The following is a 23,938-nucleotide window of genomic DNA, read 5'->3' as shown; positions in this document are numbered from 1 at the left end:
CCACAAAGAAGGCTTAAAATACAACACTGACAAGAAAAAGACAGAGGAAAGCAAAGAACAAATTTCATTACTAGCCTGAGGAAGTGGATTGACAACAACACTGAAAGATAATGCCATCATCCAGGAAGAACCATATTAATCTGTAGGTATACTCTATTGTGATCCACAACACAGATGGAAAAACAAAAGTACAATTGAGTGAGGAATCTGAGATACCTGTAATAGATGTATGATGATTTATGTTGATTGGTTAAGCTTTGAATCCAAAGGTCAGCCACTAGGAACTGACATCCATATGGGAGTAGGATGATGATCCCAGTCACAGAGGTAAATTGCACTTTTGATGGTTCATTCCATTTACATCAGCAGAACACCACTGCCCTGCTCACAAATGAATGAGTGAAAAACAATACTGTGTCCAGAAAAACAATAACATTGGAGAAAGTGCAAGGGCTGGTCACAGAAAACCCTATTTTGAAAAGGAGACTCTACCACATTTATTCTAGCTAAGCCATGGCAGAAATGGACATTTATCCCCTTCTGCTTAATCCATGAAGTCCATGGGTGAGTATAGTCCAGAACAGGCATAATAATGAAGCATATATGTCATGTGAATAAATCCACAAGTAATCTTGTGGAATACTCCATCTCAACAGTGAGCATGTTATGGCCATGGAAATAAAAAGAAGCATTCAGTATGGCCTAACAGTGTTAATTTGATTATTAGAAGCACATCTAGTCAGGCATCACTTATCACAGAGCAGGTTCAAAAAGAAAAAAAAAGGGGGGGCACAGTCACATTCTCACTGAATTCTGAAGGATGGCTACAGGTAGAAGACAATAGTCTGAAGATGCAGATAGTGAGATAAGCTAATGGGATTAAAAGCCAAACCCACCTAGAAGGGGTGGAAGGAGAAGGGTCTCAAATATTGTAGCCTATCCAGATCAAACTAAAAATAAAGATGGGAAACGTAAGGAAGGAAAAGTGGCAAGAAAGAGAAAATACTCTCTAAACCCACTTAAGTTTCGGGAAAGATAGAATAATCTGGATAAACAAAAATATATGTGGAATGATATAAAGTATGTGAAACATCAATGCAAATAAATCCAACCAATGATATTCACAGGCTAAGATGAGAATAAAATGTGTTTTAAAAAATAAGTGAAAAACCAAGTATGAGAACACTGCTTCAAATGGAGGCAAAGTGAATCAGTTAAGAACCATATTAACATACAAATCTAGAAGGATAGCATTGCTGAGGTGTATGACTAATACGAAAGGAAAGCAACAAAAGAGAAATAGCAGGAGAGGCAAAAACATTACAGTATCAGGAAAAACAAAAAGTTTGGTTTAAAGCAGCCTAATATCCCATGATTGAGGAGACAGAAGACCCTTGATAAATAATCAAATGAAGAAATCCATAATATCAGAACAGTAGGTCTAGCAAATGCAAACCTGTCCTAACAAATAAAGGTTAGAAAATGTTCCAATTACATTGAAAAACCCTAGATAAAGGCTAATGGAATAAGCTTTAAAATAGTTGAATTGCCAGGACAAACAAGATCTAAAGGTCTTTGCAAAGGACCATATAAAATCAGGCATGAAGATAGAGGATATGAAGTGCTGGATAAAATGCTAATGACCGAGGTAGACACAGAAGAAGTGGAGTACAAGAAAGAGGTAATAGAGGGACAGATTAGTGCTAGAAAAGCCCCAGAAACCATGATTTTGCTGACCAGTAAGGAGCAATCAGAAGAAATACACTCTATAAGAAGAAGATGGACAGGAGAATAAACATATGGGTATTTGTTGGTTCCATTTTCACTGAAAACAAAGACAGTCAGAGCAAATCAACAAGGAACAAGATACCAAAACAGAAGTAATTTTGTACTGAAAGATGTGGCAAAAGTATCCAGTTAAGGAATACCACACTGAAGGGAAAGCCACTGGAAAACAAAAGGATTGAGAGACCTGTCCATTGGATGAGCTTTGCCTGGAAATGAAAGACAATCCTCAACAAGATTGAATGTACCCAGAACATGACACACAGTGACACAAATACCAACCATATGGACTTCAAAGAAAAGATCCAGGATCCAACCACAAAGGGAATGTGAACAAATGCTGCCTTGGTGATTCAGAGAAGATATCACTATAGAATTGTCAAAATGAATCAAAACCAAGTGATTCCTGGCAAGGTGAAGAAGATGATCCAAGGCATGACATACAGCTAGACATTTCAGAATGTTGATATGGTATGATCATTTACCCAGAGACTACCAAATCAAAGCTTTCTATTAATCAACCCACATATGTTAAGATGTGTGAATCCAAACGAGGGGGAGAAAGTGGAACAAATGTCAACATGTGAGCCTTGTCCAACCGCCACCAATGCATACTGTCTGTAGGAGAAAGAAGAGCCCCCAGTGAATCCTGCACAATATTTTAATGTCTGTGCAATGTATATTGAAGAGACTGCACTTGTTGATAGCTCAGTGGGATAAGGGATTACATGGCATCTCCAAAAATGATAGAACCTTGCAAGCTGTAAGAGAGAGAGCAGTAAGGACAAGGAAAACTGAAAGCTGCACTGAATAAAGTTTAAAAGGAGAAGGTTGGAGCTAAGTGAGATGGATGTTAAAAACAACATCCAAATGAACAACATAGTGGGTAGGTTTTAGGAAGGACTTCTCCAATTTGATTAACCAGCCCATGTGAGCTGCCTATGGGAGCAGCAGATGAGTTTGATGGGCAAACTCTTGTTCAGAACAAGTTAACAGAAGCCAGTTGTCCATTTAATGATGAAAATGCAACCCTTGAGTATGTAAATAATGAGTGAATGCTTTGATTACCCCACAAAAATTTTACAGAGTTGAAGCACATTGCAAGGGTAGAGTGCAAAATTGATAAACTACCTAACAATGAACACACCAAACACAGCATCTTCACTTAATAGATAATGGGATATGCAAGTAAGCATTCATGACATTTACCTTGGTTATGGACAAACCCAGAGAAAAAGCCTACCTGAGAAGAGGGTGAAAAAATATTCCATGGTAAATCAAGGTAACCAAAAATTGATTGAGGCAAGAAAAGTCTATCACAGGCTGCCAGTTCTAAGTTTTCTTGAATATGACAAAGAGTCTGGAATAAAAACATGAGGAAGGATGATTGGCAGGTTTGATGGCCTGCTGTGAGAGAATATCTTATACCACTTTAGAAAAATGTTGACTGGTGACAATATCCTGAGGCAATGGAAAGGAGCAGGGGAAAGAAACTGGAAGTCCATCAGATAAAATAAAAAAATCCAAAGATCTGTGGCAACTTTTTGCCACAGAGGAACAAAATCAACCAAAAAAAATAGTTTGCTGTTGCAACAACTTTGTATGGGATTACAAAGTCTCAAGAATATTACTAAAAACATACCACTGTAAAGAAGAGACCATATGCAAGTCCAAATGTGTAAAGTCAGAGCCAAAAAAAAAATAAACATGCTAGTGTAGAAGGAATCAGGGAGAGGCAATCTCTTGAAAAACCCATCAGATCATTGTGGATCACCTTGGAAAAAGGTGAATAATAGATAAGTACTTTAGGAGAATCGATACAATAAACCAAAGGTGGGAAAATTGGGCATAAGATAAATAAACAGAATGATCGGAGTCAACACCCCACATAACTGCTGAGAATCAAGAAATGGCTATTTAGCCTGATGATAGGGCAAAGAATAGGGGCAAGATCAGGACAAGCATGTTGATTCATACGACAATCAATCTCAAGGTATATGATAGCCAATAAATCCAAAACGAGTTCTCTCCACCTGTAGCTTATATAAGTGTGCTGGTAAAAGGTATGATCTCCAAAGTGATAAGTTCAGCTTTGGAAATCTGTGTAAAAATTAAAATCAAAAACAATTATTTGATGAAAAGAGAATTCAAAACTGGGAAAATCATTAATTATTGTAAAACAAAGATAAAGAAAAAACTAATTTTGAAATGATAACATAAGAAAAAAGATAAAAATTGAAAAAATTTGACTAAACAAAAAATGTCTTCACATGAGTATTTGTACACAAGCAATGGCATGAAACAGAAGAAGTCACATGCATTAAGATAGTATGTCACACTCTTATAAGCATAGGGTTTGTTACAGGATAACCTACACGAGAAACGCTTGAACGACTTCATTGTGTATGTGGGAGCTCAAGGTTGTAGCATGAAAAATGTTTCTTTCACACAGAAGACAGCAGTAAATGAGAATAGTTATTTATGTGACAAGAGATAATGTACTGTGTTGGAAACTACTATAAGTTAACAAGTTTTCTAACTAAGCAATAAATAGGATTGAGCTTCTTGAGCTGAACACCATAATAGCAAACAATGAAATTGAGATTAAATATCTAATTACAAATGCTGAAACAACATCATCCATATGACATCTTGTAAAAATAAAGGTGCTCCTTCTAATGGCTATAAATTATCCAACAGCAATATTAACGAGAATCACCATCATTTCTTTAAAAAAAAAACAAAAAAAAAACAGAATGATATGAGAGGGATACTGTGTGGGTTTGATACTTGGTGAAACAAAAAGAGTTCGTTCTACTTTTATATTCTGATTTGTCAGTGTATATATAGAGTATGTGTTTGTAATTTAGTTGGACACTACAAAAACCATATAAGGGTAGAAAGAAAATGTAAAGTATGCAATTTGGAGTGAAGTTGTGTCACATCACATAGACAAGCCATGACTGAAATTTTATTTATATATTTTATTTTGAAACTAGGAAATAAAACTTTCAAAATATAACAATTTGAATTAAAAACAAATTTTGAAGTACACCTTGGATAATAAAATAGTTTAAATTTTGAAAGAAACTGTACAAATGTACAACATGCACACTTTGACCCATCCAGATGCAAATGGCTAATGAGAAAGTCGTTAGATATATTAGTAGTTTAACTTCTTCACTTAATGGTCAGATACATACATTACTCTCTATAGCACTGTAGTGTAAATTTTGAATTTTGAACACCTTCTTTCAAACTTTTCATAATTTTCCAGTCAAGTTTTAAACACAAAATAAAATGTGTCTTTTTGTTTTTCACTATTTTTATAAAAATAAATTGGAACTGGGGTGAATTGTTTATGTAAGACATTTGACCCTTTTGCAATGGGTCAAGATTCAAAGGCCCTGTCATGAAGTTTGTTGACTTGTATTCAAAATTTTGACCTGCTATTTTTATGAATTTATGCCAGTAAGTTTAGAATCTAAATGTAGATTATAATTCAAACTTTAATATTATATATGAGTTAATTTCTTAATTTAAAAGTAAATATTAAAAGAATCCATTTAAATATAGATTTTAGTGAGCCATGTGGCATGATGAATGCAGTGTTGTTTAAAATCAGATGCTTGTGATGTCAAAATGCTAAGTCTATAATTTTTTATAAATTAGGAACTCAAATTACTAATATTTAGATGCTAGAATATAAAATAAAAACTACATATCTTTTTATTTTGCTGAGATATGGCTTATATACTAAATCATATATGGTTCAACTTTTTTCCATTTTTTGAAATGGCACATTATATACTCTTACTACAGTATATGGTATGTGAAAAACCAATCAACAGTTTAGAATTCCCCAGAGTAGTTTTCCTGCGATTTTAATATCTGAAAAAGCTACTGCATTCTTTCAATCCAAGGTTGTGCCTTCAGTCTACTCAAAGTTTTATATTTTTTAACACTCCTACGAAAAGACGTTTCTAGTCCTGATTTCTCCAAGCCCGTTCCCCTGGCTGTGGTTTTGCTAGATAGTAGATAGGGACAGTGGGAATCTCGTTAATCCATTCATTAATGGATTTAAATGGCAATTTCATTTAAATACAAAATTATTACCCTAATATTAATAACCCTTCAAGTTCCTCTGGGGCCTATTAGGCCCCACTTTTCGTAGGAGTGTTAAAATTTAAATAAATCTTAGTTACTAAAATTAATAAATAAGAGTGGAATTCTATGGTATCAGTGTAGTTATTCACGTGTACATATATGTACATACCATAAGAAGGTTTGATTTGATATCTTCAAAATGCAAAATTTTAAAAGGCTTAGCAACCTATGTCCAGCAGCAACCAAGTACAAAGGTTGTAGTGAGAAGAAATATATGTTTGCTTTACTTCTTTATTTATTGTTCCATATTTTAAGAAAAATAAGTTGAATAGTTTATTTCTACATAGTAATAACCTATACACATATACAAAATGTATAATAATTGAAATGTGACTGTATATTACAAAATACTAGTCTGCTAAAATAAAACCAAGACAGGAAAGATTAAATGTTAGTCTTATATTACTGGATACGTAACATGAGTGCATGTGCATCACATCAATACAAATTATGTAATATTAGGTAGGCATGACTGGAAGGTCAATATGACAAAAAATAATTAATATATATGTTTATATATAGTATTATGAGACTTAATCTACTCAAGCTACATTTTATAACACAAAAAAACAATATACATTTCCTAAATTTCTTATGATTATGATTTTTTAGGTTGGTCAAGTGTAGATGTGTGAAAGTTTATGATTAATAAATACTATAAAACTCCAAATAAATGCAAATAAACCATAAGTTTCAAACATCAAAATTCTCCTTAAAAGAAATGATGACTAATGTGTATAAAAACTATAAAAAATCACCCTACCTGTAGAATCCTGACTGATTGGTCCAACACAGACTTTAAATCAGTTAAGTAATCAGAACATGGCAATTGCAATCGAGAAAAGTGTGCCTGGAACAACAGGTAGGCTTTTGTGTGAGGACTGTCATAACTGTAGGGACTCACCTCCAGGGGACATCTTTTGGCTAACTCACTATAATATAAAAAATCATGAAATAGGTTTTAAGTGACTTTTGGAAAATGTATCTTATAGTGTTCAGTACAAAGAACACCTAGTATTTATGATAATGTAAAAAAACATATTGAACTTTATTAATTAACAGGTTTTTCTTTAACAGCATCAATTAAACAGCGAACTAAAAACTTGTTCTTATAGAACACAACCAGTTCAAAAACCTACTAATGACTGAAAATCTGTTAATCGGAACATGCAGAGTTCTGATGTTTTTCAGTCAAAATACACAAATTTTGAAAACAATTTCAGTTCATTCAATTCCAAAGCAAAAGTGCTGACACCAGTTTTAAATATTCAGAACTGAAGTTTATAAAACATATGATTAATATAATCTAACAAAAACTAAGATCAGTTTCAAATCCTTTATTTTAAATATAGGAGAACTAGCAAAAATCTTAAATCTTTTGAATAAAACATAATAGTTCTGAAAACTATTCCAAATCTTGTTGTCAAATCATCAATAATCTTAACACAAATCTTCTAGTCCTAATACAAAGGACTTACAACTTTTCTGGGGAAGGAAATCACAGATATGAAAAGACTTCTTAATATTTATTCAGAGCAATAAGAAACTTTTGGTTGCTTAAACCTTTACATTACCTAGTTCATAGCAGTAGAACAATGACATCAACATAATAAATATAATTATGCTAGTTTTATTCTGTTTTAATTTACATTCAAACTTAAAGAAAAGGTATATGGTTAATGAACTTTATTTTTAATTCATTATGCATTTAAACTGCAAAAAACAAAAATGAATATGAAAGGAAGTAAATTTCAAATTCTTCTAAGATTACTTAATGCCAATTAGAACTAACAATTATCAAGAGTTTTTATATAAAATATAAATTTTAAGTTAAATGTACTAGTCAATTAGTTAACAGATATCAAACAATTTACCTGATAAATACATTTTATTAAGGCAAACACAAAGTTCTGCATATTTCTCGACATATGTTACAACTACTTAATTCATTTTAATTAAAAAATGTACTTGTTAATAGCATCTTCATTGTGTCGAACTGGAAGTTCTGCATATTCCTGTACACTAGTCAAAACTTTTAGCAAGTCTTCGAGAGATTTGTCTGGCCCTAGTTGATCACAAAAATTCTGAACAGTTAGGTGACTCAAGTAGTAGAAAGAAGCAATCCTTCCCAAAACTGTAGGAGTTAAGGCTCTATTGTCCTAAAGAAATGAAGATACAAAGTTTAGTATAAGAGATAATCCTTCTTAAAACTACAAGTGATTACTAATTCCTTTGCTCCACAGATAGAAGACAATAGTATCTATCAGCCTGAGTATTAAAATTTTGATGTAAATCATATCAGATAAATGAGACATAAATAATAGCAACCTTGGCCTTTTTAACCAAAAACAGTTAGTATCACTAATTTCTAAGATTTTAATTTTTCAAATTTAACCCAATCAATATGGTTTCAAGTTCATTACACACAGTTACATCAATCTGACATCTACAAAAAAGATATAATATATGAAGTAGTATTAGTTGTTAATACACACATTTCTTAAATTCAATTAAACATCCTAAAAGTTCTGTTATTTATTCTGTTGGTGAAACAGGATAGACAGCAAGAACTTAAAAATACAACTCTATAACAACTAACTTTACACTTAAAAACCAAGTACGAAAACCATAAATACAAGACGTTTATAGTATCCTGAATTTCAGTGGTTCATGAACACAACTAAGAATTTGGCTTGAAATTAGTTTTATCTAAGAGGCAAAGAAAAAATATCTGAAGCATATGTAGGTTAAGCTTAAAAGTGTAAAACTGACAGTAGTAATATTAATTTACTAGATTTTACTTTTTTTTTATTGTAACTATTATTTATTTCACAAAAAATATTGTAAGTGTTATTTTGCAGAATGTTTCTAGGATCTACAAAAGCTAAATATATAAAACTTAGAAACAGTGCTGAATTTTATAACTTATAAATCAGATAGAAAAATAGGCCTAGCAATCTTTTAAATGTCAAACTTCTTTAAAACAGTAAAACAATATAATCTCCCATTTACTTTATTAATACAAAAATCAGTATATATTCACATTTTCTTTAAGTTTACATAAACAGAAAAATACTCTAGTTTACCTCTCCAACTTGTAAGCAGTACGACTTTTCCAATGCCTTCACAGCAGAATCAACTAAACCTGACAGGTACTTATTCAAAAAATTATTGTTGACACTCTCCAAACCATAATAACTACAATATAAAATAAAAACTAGATGAATTCAGCAATTTTCTGGATTTACTCAACTGTTTGTGTTCTATACAAGCCAACTAAATATGCAGTAAATCAATATTTTTATACTTTTAGGAACATATTTCCTAATTACCAGTGCATTAAAAATTATTTGTTATTGATGTGTATTCTTTACAAGAAAGAAACCCTGATAAGCACAAAGAATAGCCAGTAATATGAGTAAGTTATACAGATTCAGCCAATTTAGCTTCACACTTGTAATGATCATTTTAATACAATTTTTTTGCACAACGCTTCATAAGAGCAATTTTAATTATGCATACAGATATATATATAGAAATGTACACAAAATTACTGAAACAATAGTTCAGATAATAGCCAGAAATAGTTATTCTTGACGTTATTGTTTGTAAAAAGAAATTACAGAATGAAGGAGGAAGGCAATATTACCATCATCTCTGGTAAACCTTTTATTAACAATGAGTTAACTAAACCAGCAAACTAATCCAGCATATTAACCCAAGACTATTAAATATTATATTTTACCCAATTATACTACCCTAAAAAAGAGCAAACAAAAATACTGCTTTAAGAATACTGACACAGATATTTACTTAAACAACAAGCATTTACATCTAAAAAAACGTAATACTTCAAAAAATATTCAGGATACAATTTTCAATTAAGAAACAAATATATTGTAAACTAATTTCAAAGAAAAATAAGTAAGTGTGTTTTAAATAACTATTTATAAACAAAAAAGGCAAGACACAACTCACATTTAAAGAACCACATCCAATAATTTTAGCCAAATCTACAACAATTAGTTCAGAAACAGTACACTAATAAACATGCCCACACTTTATAAACTTAGAAAGTAGTAAATACATTAATTTCAACTTTTGCTAAATGGTCATAAAACAGACAAAGATTTCTGTTTTTACCTGGGATTCTCAATAAGTCTTCTAAAGAAGTATGTCCATGTGATGTAGTCCAAAGCATTCTGTTTGGAAGTGATGGTTCCTGCTACAATTTCTGCATTTAAATGATCTGGTAGAACTTGCAAGAGACTAAAACAATACAGATACTTGAAATCATATAGAATATACTGTAATACTTAAAATTATAACATTCCTACCTACGTAAAACCGACTCACGCACACCACAAATATACAGCATCCCCAAACCTCATAAACCAGATTGTCCATTATGACCAATAATGTCCACATATGAATCGTTTAATTACAATCTTGGTAAATACATAGCATGGGCATTCTCCAAATATGTAACATCAGCCAGCTCTTTCATCAAAGACTCTTTTAATTTCAAGTCTAATCTAAATCAACTTAATCATAAAGCCTTAATGGCTAGTTTCGATGTTATATCCCTCTTTACAGAAGTTCCAACCACTGAAGCCTGCAAGATAGCCTTAGAACTCTATATCTGAGACCCTAACCCACCTATAAACATTCCAAGTAACTAATTAGCAACCCTCATAGAATTCACCACGATAAAGACAAACTTCATGTTCAACAACCAAAACTATATACAAACAAATGGCCTAAGCATGGGCAAACCAGTCTCACCAGTTCCAGCCAATATTTTTATGACATAAGTTGAAACACAAGCAATTAACACAGCATTACATCCACCACTATACTGGTACAGATATGTAGATGACACAGTTGCAGGATTCAAATCTACAGAACACATACTTAATTTTTTCAATCACATTAACTCTATACATCCCAACATTAACTTCACATGTGAACAAGAAGAAAGCAATCAAATATCATTTCTTAACCTCAAAATTACAAGAACCGACACACAATTTAAAACAGAAATCCACAGAAAAATCACCCATACTGGACTATACATTCCTTGGGACTCAGCACATGAAACAAAACAAAAACTCAACATACCAAGAAACCAAATAAACACAGCCATAAAACTATGCTCACCAGATAAAATTAATTATGAATTAGACAAAATAAAACAATACTTCATCAACATCAATAAGTATCCTCCACAAACTGTAGAAAACATTATACGCACACACCTAGACAGAAAGCAAAATCAACCAACAAAAGTAAATATATCTCACGAATCAAAAAATCACAAAACCATATACTGCTGCATACCATATATTCCCGACATTAGCAGAAAAATAATCAACATTTGGCAAAAACTAGTAACAAAATATGACATTCCAGTTAATACCAAATTTATTCAAAAACCAGGCACAAAACTGAGGTCTGTACTATGTGAAAACTACACTGACAAAGACCACACTAACATTATTTATAAAATACAATGTGATAACTGCCACGACTTCTATATTGGAGAATCAAGAAGAAAAATGGAAACCAGATTCAAAGAACATAAAAACTTACCTTCACACTTTTTCGAACACTGCAAGTCAAATAAACACAACATAACCGTAGAAAACACTCAAATACTAAATAAAGAAACTAACATAAACAAACGCAAAATTAAAGAAGCCTTACTTATACAACAACTTAAACCCAAAATAAACCAATATAAAGGAACGCCTTTATACCTATATTAATATAATAAAATAAATAAATATATATATTCAAACATCTAACACTGCCCTCGACATTCCAACACTCAGTTACACAACCCCTTTCAAACATGTGGTCAGCTTCCGGTCAGTTACCTCTTTCTTTGTGAACCTGACGATGACTGAAGAAGGTCGAAATGTTGTTCGCTCTTCTATGTAAAATATTTTCTCAACCCAAACGAGCCATTTTTGCATATATATTTCTCTACAAGTGGGTTTTCTCGACATCACTGATATATTACATTACTTTTTTTTCTATATACAGCAATGTCTATTTGTCTTCAATATGAAATGTTTTCTCACAGTATTCAAATCAACAAACTTAGATGAATTTATAAAGGCTCTTATCACATACTTACAAAACCAGATAAATTATCAGAGGTATAGGACATTGTTTGCTTTTTGCATGTTAAAATTCTGTATGCTTAGGTTTATTACTTGATTAAATAAAAATTATAACAACTAGTATTATTAGTATAAAGAAATAGGCTTAATTGTCAGTGACAGTTGATAGCGAATGCACAAAAGGATCCAAGTAAACAACATATTTCTTGTTTTTCTGTATTCTTTATTTATTGTTATAAAAGTAACTAAAATGTAAAAATTAGAAACATTAATAGGTTAGATACAGTTAAATTAGGTAAGATAATGAATAATAATAGGTAATCAAATGAGTTACAAGCACAAGGAAGAGTTGATAGTGGAATGTACTATGTGTATCAATAGAACGTTAGACTGTCTTCTTCACATCAAACAGTAGATTCCACCATCAGTAAAACTCTTCCATATCTTACAAATTATTTTTTAGGTACCTATTATTACTTTAATATAATGTGATTCTTTAGTCGAATATCAAAAATATTTAATAATAATAATAATAATAATTCTGAATAAGGTATGCTTGTTAACACCTTGTGCATCACATTGTTCATGAGGGTAATGTGAGCTACACATTCCCTGAGTGATTTACAACTAGTGTGGCAGAATTAGTTGGGCACAGCTGAATGGGCAAGAAAACAATACAAGTATAAACAGATGTAGGCTGTTACCAGGTTCAAGCAATTTAGCATAAATAAATGTAGTTTCCTGTTACAATTTGTATTCATTATAGAATGGAAAAAAATAGATTTAGACTTATTTCATATTTCTTTTATGGTGTTTACAAATTCAGTCAAACTGACAAAGTCTATGTAGAGTTATGGTTGAGAAACTGTGTGTGTTTTCTTATAGCAAAGCCACATTGGGCTATCTGATGAGCCCACCGAGGAGAAGTGAATGCCCGACTTTAGCGTAGTAAATACATTGACAAACCGCTTTACTAGTGGGGGGCAGGTTAAGAAAATAATAGATAAGATACGCTTGCATTTAAAAAAAAAATTTATTTAGGAAATTTCAGAAGTTAAGAAAATGAAATATGAAAATTTTGAGATAAAGAGAAAAGTACTTTTAATCATAACATGTTATTCACCTTTCACTTGGAGGAGTTAACATCCTGGCTACATATATTTATAAAAAACATTCTTTTGTGAAGACAATTAAAAAATCATATTTTTTGTGTATATGTAATTTTTACTAAAGGTTTTCCAAATTCCATGAAGATGCATAAAACATATTAAGAATTACAGTATAGAAACTCAGATGGTTCCTATGTAGTTAAAAAATTGATCATTTCAATTTCAATCAACCCCATATGGAAAGAGCTGAAGAAATTTGATTGAAGTAGCTGTTGTCAATGTATCAAAACATTGTTCCAGTAAGACTTGTTTTCTAAAAATGAATCTTCTGAACATATTCAACTATATTTTCTTGTCAATGGAACATTTTCTGGTTGGTTACCACATAACTTCAAACCATCCTCACAAACTGCAAGGTTATTATTATTTTTTCAGTCACTGGTGTTCTTTCCTTGTCATTTCAGTTTTACTTGTACTAAATCATATTTAAATATAATCTAAACAGTAAGACAACAACAAGCAAGTTATGCATTATGCAATTAGTCCAATGGACTAATATTTCTTTCTTCCATTTCCTTCAAGTTTTATAATGCTATTTTAACGATGACTGGCTCATTTCCAAATTACTAAGTTTTGTATTTTGTATTTATATAACAAGTTTTTCTATTTTGAAACTTTTTAAAATTAGGCCAGATGAATATTAAAGAAGTTAGGTTTTGCTCCAAAACTGCTGTCCTTTAGGAAATCAATAATTCTTTTGTATCAGACATTTCCATGATCTGCTTTTTCTATATTTGGTAAAACTATCAAAAACTGGTCCTTCACCCTACTATACTATTCAAGTAATGTTCAAATGTATACATAGACTAAAACCAAAGACAGAAATTTACACAAAGATAACACTAACAAATGAGAGTGCATTTCCAGGATGTCTTGTATATTTCTATGACTTTCCTAATAAGCAGAAGATAACCAATTCAAATAAATCTATGACAAAACTCTCAATATGCAACGAGAAATCCAGCTTAAAAACTATAGGGAATTGAACAACAGTTACATTTTCCAAGCTCAATGGTACTTTTCTTTTATAAAATGGGTTTTCTGTGCAGTGATGATCTAGCTACTCCTAGTGATTCATATGTCATATTGAAAATAATAAGTCAAGCTGAATCATAATTACGAGTGATCAGAGATTCATAAGTGTGTGATTAAACTAAATGTACATCAAGCTACTTTTTAACATAGTTTTTAGTAGTTTAATCAACAATAAAAATAAAATGCTCTGTATATCATACAAATCTGTATCTTTCAGCGTAAATTGAAAATTGTATGTAACAAGAGGTTCTGGTACAGTTCATATTTAAGTCTTTTAAAAGTTGTACTTGATTTACAAACCATATACACAAAAAAATTTTCCAATTCACTTTTAAATAAAAAACAAATAGTTCAACTGGGCAATTCTCAATTTCCAAAAAGTTAAGTAGGTAACATTGTATTCAGAACTGTATCCAATATACATACCTAGATTCTACAGGAAAAGGCTCATAGAGGAACTTTTTGTAGAAATGTTTCTTGATGTCGTGAACCAAAATAACAGCAACACCTTGATCATCAAACTGTGGACGACCTGCTCTTCCCATCATCTGTAGAACATCTGTAGATACAACATAGAATTTTAATTAACAAATGATAAAGACAATAAATATATTGCAAAAAATGTTAGCATTCTCTAAAGAAGTTCTTAGGTGTCCCAGACATCAATTCACACATTACATAACACTTTATGTACTTATAAAAGTATTCATCACATTCTGTTGAAAAGAATACAAATCTTTTTAATATGAGAAAATAAAAAATGTTCACACATTGTGTGACATAATGAATATATAAATTCATTTCTACAATGACTATTAATAGTTATTTTTTGCATCACAACATACAAAGTAAACTCATCTCTTGCATACTTGTAATGTGTGATGACAGTTCAGGGTTTCTCTTATCATTTCAGTTTTGGGTTGTAACAAATATTTTATCTTACACTAACAATTATCAGAATGTTAATACCAGGTTTCTTATTAAAAAAGAATGTATTAAAACTTTCATAACTTCCAAAAAGAACGACATGAAAAATAAAAAAATGCCAGGCCCAATTTCTTGCTCAGTTTTACAACCAAAAGAAAACCAAACGTCTACGTTATGAATTGGCTTAATAGTACATTACTTATTAGCTCTAACCGTAAGTATTTTTCTTATAACAAAGCCACATGGAGAAATCTGCTGTGTTTACCAAGGGGAATTGAACATCTTGATTTTAAGCACTGTAAACCCAAAGTCTTACCATTGCTCCACTGGAAAACAGCTCTAACTCCATATTTTTGAGTGTGTGGTCTATGCAGTTTCTATTTTTATTTTTGTCTGCATACTTTTATATATCCACAGAAAGTGAGGTAACATGTTCAAAATGGTTATTAGTTTACTCATACAGAGTGAGAGTTTTGTTTAAACGTAGTTATTACAAATTTATTTAACCAACACAGATCACATCACTGAAGCAACCATAAGAGAGATCTCAGTGACACTTAACACTTATACAGTTACAATTAGCTCTAATGAAGTATGAGTTGGCATCTCTTAACTAATATTAAATTTTTGGTAAAAATTGATATTCTATCTATTATATTCTCTATCGTAAACAAGCTGTCAGAAAATCATCAATACCAATATAAGTTAAATAAACAAAAAGCTAAAAAAAATATGAAATACAAGGATCACTATCTTTTCTCTAACTTCAATATTGATCAGAAAGTTCCAAATTATTTTACAATTTCAGCTTTTAATCTTTTCACATTTATTTCTTCTTGAACTCCATTTCTGTATGATTTTATCCATTAGGGTAGTAACCCTTATGCTAAAAGCAGCAAATCACTATAGGAGCTGTTGTCAACAAGTGGTGATCTGATCATCATATCTCTCGAATTAGTGTAATTTTAGAGCATTATTTAAACATTTATATAAATTCCTACATTTTAGTTATTTATCATAAAATGTATAAAATAACAGACAAGACATATAATAAAAAAAAAAAATTTGTAGTACTTGCTGCAAACTTGATTTTAGAAGTAAAATTAACATACTAAACATTTTAGAGCATTTATATAACTTTCCAAATAAGCTAAAAAAGTTAACAAATTTTACTAGCATAACAATGATTGTGGAAGGAAAAACACCTCAAAAATTAGATAATCTAGGTGAACACACTAAGAAAAGACATGATTTCAGGTAAAAGACAATCTACCCTTTCTGTTGGTTATAAGAATGTCAATCAGCTATATAAAGTTGATTTGCAAACTAATTTTGAAAGTCACAGAGAGGAAAGAGCATCTGTGGTGGGTTTCATAAATTTATTGATATCTCAAGCATGTGAAAAAGGTAAAAGATTAAAATTTTAGATTATTGTTATTATTAGTAGTATATTTTGTTTGTGTTTCTAGCTGATTGAACCTGGAGTAGTTTATTTTTGAAATTAGAAAATTTTGAAAGGTTGAAATTGGAGCTCAGAGGTGTAATATAATACACATAAATGAAGAATGAGATTTTTAGGCACAGCAGAGTGGCTCACAGAATGACTCCAACTTCTTGCTCCCCCCACACAGAGTACAAACTTTTAGCTCATGGATCCAGCATCTCTTAACTAAAATGACTTCTAATTACAGCTTTGGACTCGGGAGATCAAACCCCTTCGACCAATATATTTGACTAAGCCCAAGGTCTCAGAGATTAATTTACTCTAATCCTGTCTAAAAGAATTTCAAATTGAGGGTATACTGGTAACAATCTTGATGAGTAATGAAACTGAACTGAGTATATGTGTGCCTCACACTTTGAGCTGCTTTTCAAGAAAATATAGCTAATAAAAAGGAAAAAAAAAACAAACCTCTCAGGTTAATTTACTCTGTTCCTACCTAAAACAATTTCAAGTGCAACATCTATTAAGGATTCCTTTTTGTTTTGAAACAAACTTGTTAAATCATACAAACATTTAAATTACAGTCTATCAGGTTATACCATAAGTAATGTTGTTTTTTGGGATACAATAAGTTTAAATGCATATTTCTTGGCTAAATGAGGTTATTCTCAAAGTTACATAAGTTATATAAGATGACCTAATAGCATTAAGTGTAAGCAAGTTTGTTTCTTTACTAGTTTTTGTTTTATTTATTTCAGAAGCCCCAGTTATCATGCAGGTATCAGAGGAGCACATAAGGCATATAATATTTTAAGAGTTCAGAAAAGGCAATAGTGCAACTGAAGCTACAGGAAGCATTCAAGATGTGTGTGACAATGACATTCTGAATGTGATGACATGTCAAAGGTTGGTTCAATAAGTTTAGAATTGGTGACTGCAGTTTGACAGATGCAGCTCATGCTGGGTGCCCTGTTGAGTTTGATAATGACTTTCTTCTAGCAATACTTGAGGAGGATTGTGCTGTAGCTGTTGAAGAATTAACACAGAAACTCAAACCATCTCCTTCCACTATCATTCAACATTTGCAACAGCTTGTTAAAGTTGGGAAAATGGGTACCACATGAGTTGTGAGCTGATAATGTGAGAGAGCAAGTAGACATCTGTGCATCTCTTCACTCTTGTGTACTTCAAGCATCTTTTTTGAACCACCTAGTGACTGGAGATGAGAAATGGGTACTCTATCAAATTATTAAGTGCTGCTGACAGTGGGTTAGTGAAGGAGAATCATCTACACCACAGCCAAGAGCAAACCTGCATCATAGGAAGTTTTTGCTTAGATAAAGGTAGTGTAACATGTTTTGAATTGTTACAATAAAACAAGACAGTCACTGCTGAGATATACTGTCAGCAACTGGATCAACTGAACATTGCACTCAAAAAAGAGAGAGAGAGACCTGCTTTGGTGAATCGGAAAGGAGTTGTTTTCCACCACGACAATGCACATATCCTAACACTGCAAGGATCACTTTTAGAAAAACTGAAAAGCTTGGCTGGGAGAAACTTCCCCATCCCCCTTATTCTCCTGATTTTGCTCCTTTAGAATACCATCTTTTCAGAAGCTTGCAACATCATCTGATTGAAAAACAGTTTGCTTCTATAAATGAGTTTTGTCTCAAAACCACCCGATCTTTATATATGTGGTATTGAAAATCCTTTGAGAAGTTGGTCGACTGTTATTTAAAGTGATGGAAAATACATAACTGACTAATGTTGCTATTTGAGTTCTTTTTCCTGCTTTTAAACTTTAGTGTTATAAATGATATTACTTATGGGATGACCTGATACATTTTTATGCCAAGTGTACTGACACATATTGATAATAGTTGTTTCATTGACTTTTGAATATAGCAATATGAAAAATCATAATATGTCATTTTTATTAATTACTTTTAAATGATTAAACAGTTTTGTATGGTCAGTAATAACACAGATAAGAAGTATTCAGTGTGTCACAACAGTTAATTATGGTCTCTATTACATGAAATAAGTCGAAGGTGTTCATTACAGTTTTACAACTAAGATTAATAACCCACTGTTTGAAAACAGACATGTGTGATTTTATTGTTTGGCCAAAAATCTATGGATATTTATTACTTGATAAAGGAATGAAATCTTTATTATGAAACAACAGAAATAAGTGGACTTCAATGTATAACAGCATGTAGCTTAGATTCTTTCTTTAAAATATGCCAAAAATCCCACTCTGCAAGATTCAAAACAGAAAAAAATCTGTTCAAAATGTAAACTATATGAGCCTCATTAATATAACACATTTTAATCACATGTTACTTTTTCATACTAAGCCATCAATATTAAATTATTAAGGCCAAATATCTCATGAATAGTAAGAGACTGCTAAAACAAAAGTGTATACTTTCATTTAGGGAAAAAAAAACTAACTGTAATTAGTATATAGATTATTATATACTAAAATAAAAAGTTTATTTACACTATAAATATATATAAAGAATCAAGTTTTATGTGTAAAACTATAATCTTACCAGTAATAGGAAAATCAACATAACGTCGAGTCTTTCCATCATAATATTCTGTTCCCTTTACAATCACAAGGTGAGCTGGAAAATTTACACCCCATGCAAGGGTGGCTGTAGCAATCAGCACCTAGAAGTAAAGAAATAACAATTCAATAACTGTAAAATGTAAATGCCTGCACTAAGAGAAAGAAAATTAATTATTTGGGAAATTGTATTTTATTTTAAAAGTTACTATTTCTGTTATTTTTTAAATTATTTCTCAGGTGGTTTCTGTGTTCATGTACCACACAAACATAATATATACAATTATAATACTATGATTGTGTGTGTGTGTGTGTGTGTGTGTGTGTATAATGTTACAGATTTTCTTTTTCACCAAAAGTAAAACAGAATGGAGAATTCTTAAGTTAGTTGTACCTTCTGCCATGAACTGCACTTTCACCTATTCAAAGCTCACTAACAAAGCTTGAGCTTGCACATCTTAAAAAAAAAAGCTATGCCTCTTACAACAGTGATTTTACATAACATCTATGGGCTTTTATTAAGTATGTGAATAATATTATAATTTGAGCAGAAGTTATTATTCCACATTATATACTGAACCAACCCTTTAATTTACATCTATATATGTGTGTATATGTTTTACAGATTTCTTTTATTTATTACGAAAGATAAAATTGTAAAGAGAATCTGTTGCACATAGGCCGAATACTTTCTTTGGTTAGCTGCACAACTGGTGTAGAATGGTATAGTTTTGACTATTCAAGGCTTGTCAGCACAGCTTGGAATAGAAACCATAGATATATAGTTAGGCATCTTACAATGATGATTTCTTTACAAACATTTGTGAAATCTTAAGTCTTTTCCAGTGACTAATAAATTAACCTAAAATTAATTTATAAAATTACCAAGTAACCATTATATAATTGTTAGAAACATCAAGTTAACTGCAGATTTGTTTTCTTCTACGTTTGTCTAGTGAGATATAAAATCAGTTAATTAGGTTTTCATTACACTTTTTAGCCTTGTTGATTTCAAATAGTTCCCCAGTTTTGGGTATTTAAACCATAATGATTATCTCATGTCAAAATATTACCTTCACATTATCATGTCAGAAAATATATAGGGTGCTCAGTGATAAATTTTGTCTGCTCAGGTAATTTGTTTAAAACAGGATGAAGAAGAAATTTCTTCCATGTGATAAAAACTTTGAAGTGGTCAATATAGTTTAAAATATATTCTAAAGTTAATAACAATTCTCTATAACCAGCCTCCTAATTACATATAGTTCAACACATTGACCATTTTGATCAAGTTTATTGCAAATGTTGTTATTTTTCTTGCCTGAAAATCTATTTCCAATAGACACTTACCTTTTCACATAATTTAGCTATCTTCTCTGAGCATCTGCCTTAAAAATTTGCATGCCACTAGCCTTAAAACAACTCCTTCCTAATTCCATAAAACTAAATTTGACAAAAGCTTTAAATTAATTGAAGGGTGAAAAACTTCTATGCACATTAACTTACATTTCAGGATCTTCATTCTTCAACAAGTCGAGGAAAACCAAAAGTGGGGAAGTTCTGAAACTAACCTCACCACTATAAAGAATTTAGCTAAAATTCCATGTTGAAGTGGTGCAGGAGCCTGTGCAAATTATACTTAGATGAGCTGTCTTCAGAAAATGCTCAAAGGAAGTGACATCTGATGGCAGAGGTTCCATAAAAGAACATCTGTGGGAGATCACACTTTTTCTGTCCAGGATATATTTTTTACCTGAATGATAAGAGGAAAGAGGCAAAAGAGTTCCATGTGTTGCAGGAATGAATGGATACAAACATCAACTTTTAAGTATTTGCACACAAATAGTTGGAGAACTAATACGAATAGTATTGTTAGGGCATCTTCTCACCATCACTTGCTTCCTAAATGTAACTCCACCAGTTGACTCTATGGGACACACTCCAACTGTAAGAGGAAGGCACTGGATTCAATTATCGTGTTTATCCCTTGACTCAACTGAACATGTAGGAAGAAAGCACAGCACATGTGGTACTGTTACATATCAGTACTCAAACTTGGCTCCACTGAATAAACACCATTTGTAAGAAGAAAAATGCAGAGCTGTGGAATGTGTACTTATGTCAACTCTAATGGACAGATTCTGGCTGCAGGAGGAGGACATAGCATCGGAATCCATGCATGGTTCAACTCAACTGAACACACTCAGGCTGCAGAAGGAGGACATGTTAATATGTTGCTGGTAGGGATTTACTGTTATACATTTATTTTAATACTTTTCTTTTCAGTTTAGTGCAATTATCATATATTGTTATGTGTGTATTGCAAAAGTCCAGGCTATTCTATAAATCTGTTAAAGATTCTCTAGCATAAGAATAACAATGTATGATATATGTAAAATACAAGAGATTACACCACTATTGTTGTCAAATAAACTTTCTAGAACCTCATTTTATAATTTGAAACACATAAAAAGACAATAATATTGTTGGTTGGCAACAGTCAGTATAACATAAACCTCAGAAGCTATAATTGTGTAAAAACACTCACTGACTGGAAAACTACAGATACCTGACCAGGAACGTTTATAGATTTTGAATGCTAAAAACCATCTCCTTCTACCAAATAACTTTTGATGTTAATAGTTCCATGAATACATTAAATATCTTTGTCAGTAAAAATTCATCTTGTAAGCAGCATGAAGCCAGCTGAGAATAGACAGCTAGCTAGTTTAAACAATGTGTAGCAATATTGACTAAGAATTAATTCACTCATCTTGGACCTGATTGAAATTAGGTTGAAGGAAATGGGAATTAGACTTGACTACAATTGATCAAGGTCAAATAACAGCTTTGAACTCAATCAATATATTAAGTACAATCATTTACTGAAAATGGAATTTACAAATACTTCCAATAGTTTGAGAAGGTTGCCTAAACCATAGAATGGCCCACGGAAAAATAGTTATTATTATTATTATTATTATTATTACAGTATTTTAACTGGTAAAGCAAAAGAAGCTTATGAAGACGGTACAAATTATGACAAGGTGAAAGCAGCTTAATTCTGAAGTTTTGAAGTTTTTGCAAGCAAGATACTCTAATGTATATGGAATTCACTTGCACACACAAAAAAAAAGTGTATTTTGATCATTGGTGTAATTCTATGCATACTGGAAATAGTTTCAAGAAACTAACCCAGTTATGTGTAACTGAGGAATTTAAACATTGTATAAGTGATGAGCACAAAACCTACTTGGATGAAAAAAAAGTTGAAACACTATAGAAAGTAGCTGCTCTTTCTGATGATCACACTTTAACACATGAAACCACTTTTTACACAAAGAAATTCCAATAATTTCAACAAAAATTTGTGTCTGTTTAATCCACTAAAGTTGAGGATCCTTCTAAAAAATTCAGCTTCTCCATTTCAAAATCTTATAAAAGACAGTAGAAAACTTCATAAAAAAACCATCAAAGTCTGTCTGCCATTTTTGTAAAAAATCTGTTATATTTATGTCCAACTGTTTTGTGTTTGAAAAATATAAAAATAAAAAATAGGCAACACCCAGCATGTTTGTGTCCATATATGGGTGTTTGTTCGTTTTTTTATTTTGAGCAGATCCAGACAAGGGCTATCTGTATTAGCTGTTCCTAACTTAGCAGTGACTAGAGGGAAGGCAGCTAGTCATCACCACCCACTGCCCACTCTTGTACTAATAAAAAGTGGGATTGACTGTCACATTATAATACCCCCAGGGCTGAAAGAGTGAGCATGTTTGGTGTGATGAAGATTCGAACCCATGATCCTTGGAATATGAGTCGAGCTCTTTCACCTCTTGGCCATGCCAGGCCAATAAATGGATGTAGTTTCATCAGATCACACTGGGTGAGCAAGAGGAGGTTGTATAATTTGAGGAATCAAACAAGATGAGCATTAACCATCCTCTCTAAGGTCTTACAGAAACAACTCATCAAAGCAATTGGACGATAGTTTGAAGGAATTTTGGAATCCTTCCAAGGCTTAGAGAAGGGTAGGACAATAGCCTGGCACAAGGTATCAGAAAAACATTCTCCTCCCAGACCCAGTTAAAAACAATCAGAATAGCAAGAGAAGCAGGAGATAGATCGCACAGCATTTCATAGTGTACATCATCAGGTCTGAGCAATGTACTGCCAAACCAATGAAAGGCCAGTTTGAGTTCCATCAGTGGAAAGGGACGATTATAGTTATAGAGACAATCAGCTCAAAAGAAAACAAGTGATTGCTCTGCCCGAGCATTTACTATTCTATGTTTTAAAAAAAAATAACTGAAATTTCAGAACTTACCTTTAAGCAGTAACAATGTATATACATGTAAACCAAAATGTAACTATTTTACAAAATACCAGTCTACTAGAGCATTGCTATAACAGGTTACTTTCTAACGGTCAGTTTTATATTATTGAATATGGTAACATAAGTGCATACATGCCTCATCATTTAATTTCTGTTAGTCAGATACTGCTGAAATGTTAATAAAATAAACAATATTGAACTTTTATGTATATATGATGTTATGAGATTTAAGCTATTTAGAATAAACATCTGTGGTTTTGTGGTGTAACTTGTAGTAACTACAAAAAGAAAAAAAGCATAATTATATCTTTTTCATATTTTTTGTATGGTGGTTATGAGGTTAGTTCAACTAACCAAACCCATACAGTG

General features: G+C 31.7%; 1 protein-coding gene across 7 annotated transcripts in view; it reads right to left on the bottom strand.

The window, feature by feature from the left end:
- Positions 1-23,938, bottom strand: part of obe (activating signal cointegrator 1 complex subunit obelus) — a 241,105-nt gene that overhangs the window by 21,166 nt on the left and 196,001 nt on the right. For 6 of the 7 annotated variants that reach the window (XR_013032326.1, XM_076517566.1, XM_076517563.1 and 3 more), the window contains exons 29-34: positions 19,217-19,337; positions 14,711-14,843; positions 10,096-10,221; positions 9,039-9,150; positions 7,921-8,111; positions 6,716-6,884 (exon numbers count right to left, since the gene is read on the bottom strand). Coding sequence is in view for 5 of the 7 variants with exons in the window: in XM_076517566.1 (XP_076373681.1) it covers positions 6,716-6,884; positions 7,921-8,111; positions 9,039-9,150; positions 10,096-10,221; positions 14,711-14,843; positions 19,217-19,337 (852 nt within the window). In the remaining 2 variants the exon portion in view is untranslated. Of the gene's footprint in view, positions 1-6,715; positions 6,885-7,920; positions 8,112-9,038; positions 9,151-10,095; positions 10,222-14,710; positions 14,844-19,216; positions 19,338-23,938 lie in introns of those variants that run through there. The other variant, XR_013032327.1, reaches the window with a different exon arrangement.

This window comes from Tachypleus tridentatus, chromosome 8 (assembly GCF_004210375.1).
Source record: "Tachypleus tridentatus isolate NWPU-2018 chromosome 8, ASM421037v1, whole genome shotgun sequence".
In the NCBI taxonomy this organism is placed as follows: domain Eukaryota; kingdom Metazoa; phylum Arthropoda; class Merostomata; order Xiphosura; family Limulidae; genus Tachypleus; species Tachypleus tridentatus.
The sequence above is the reverse complement of the archived record's forward strand: the minus strand, read 5'-3'. Positions and strand labels throughout refer to the sequence as shown.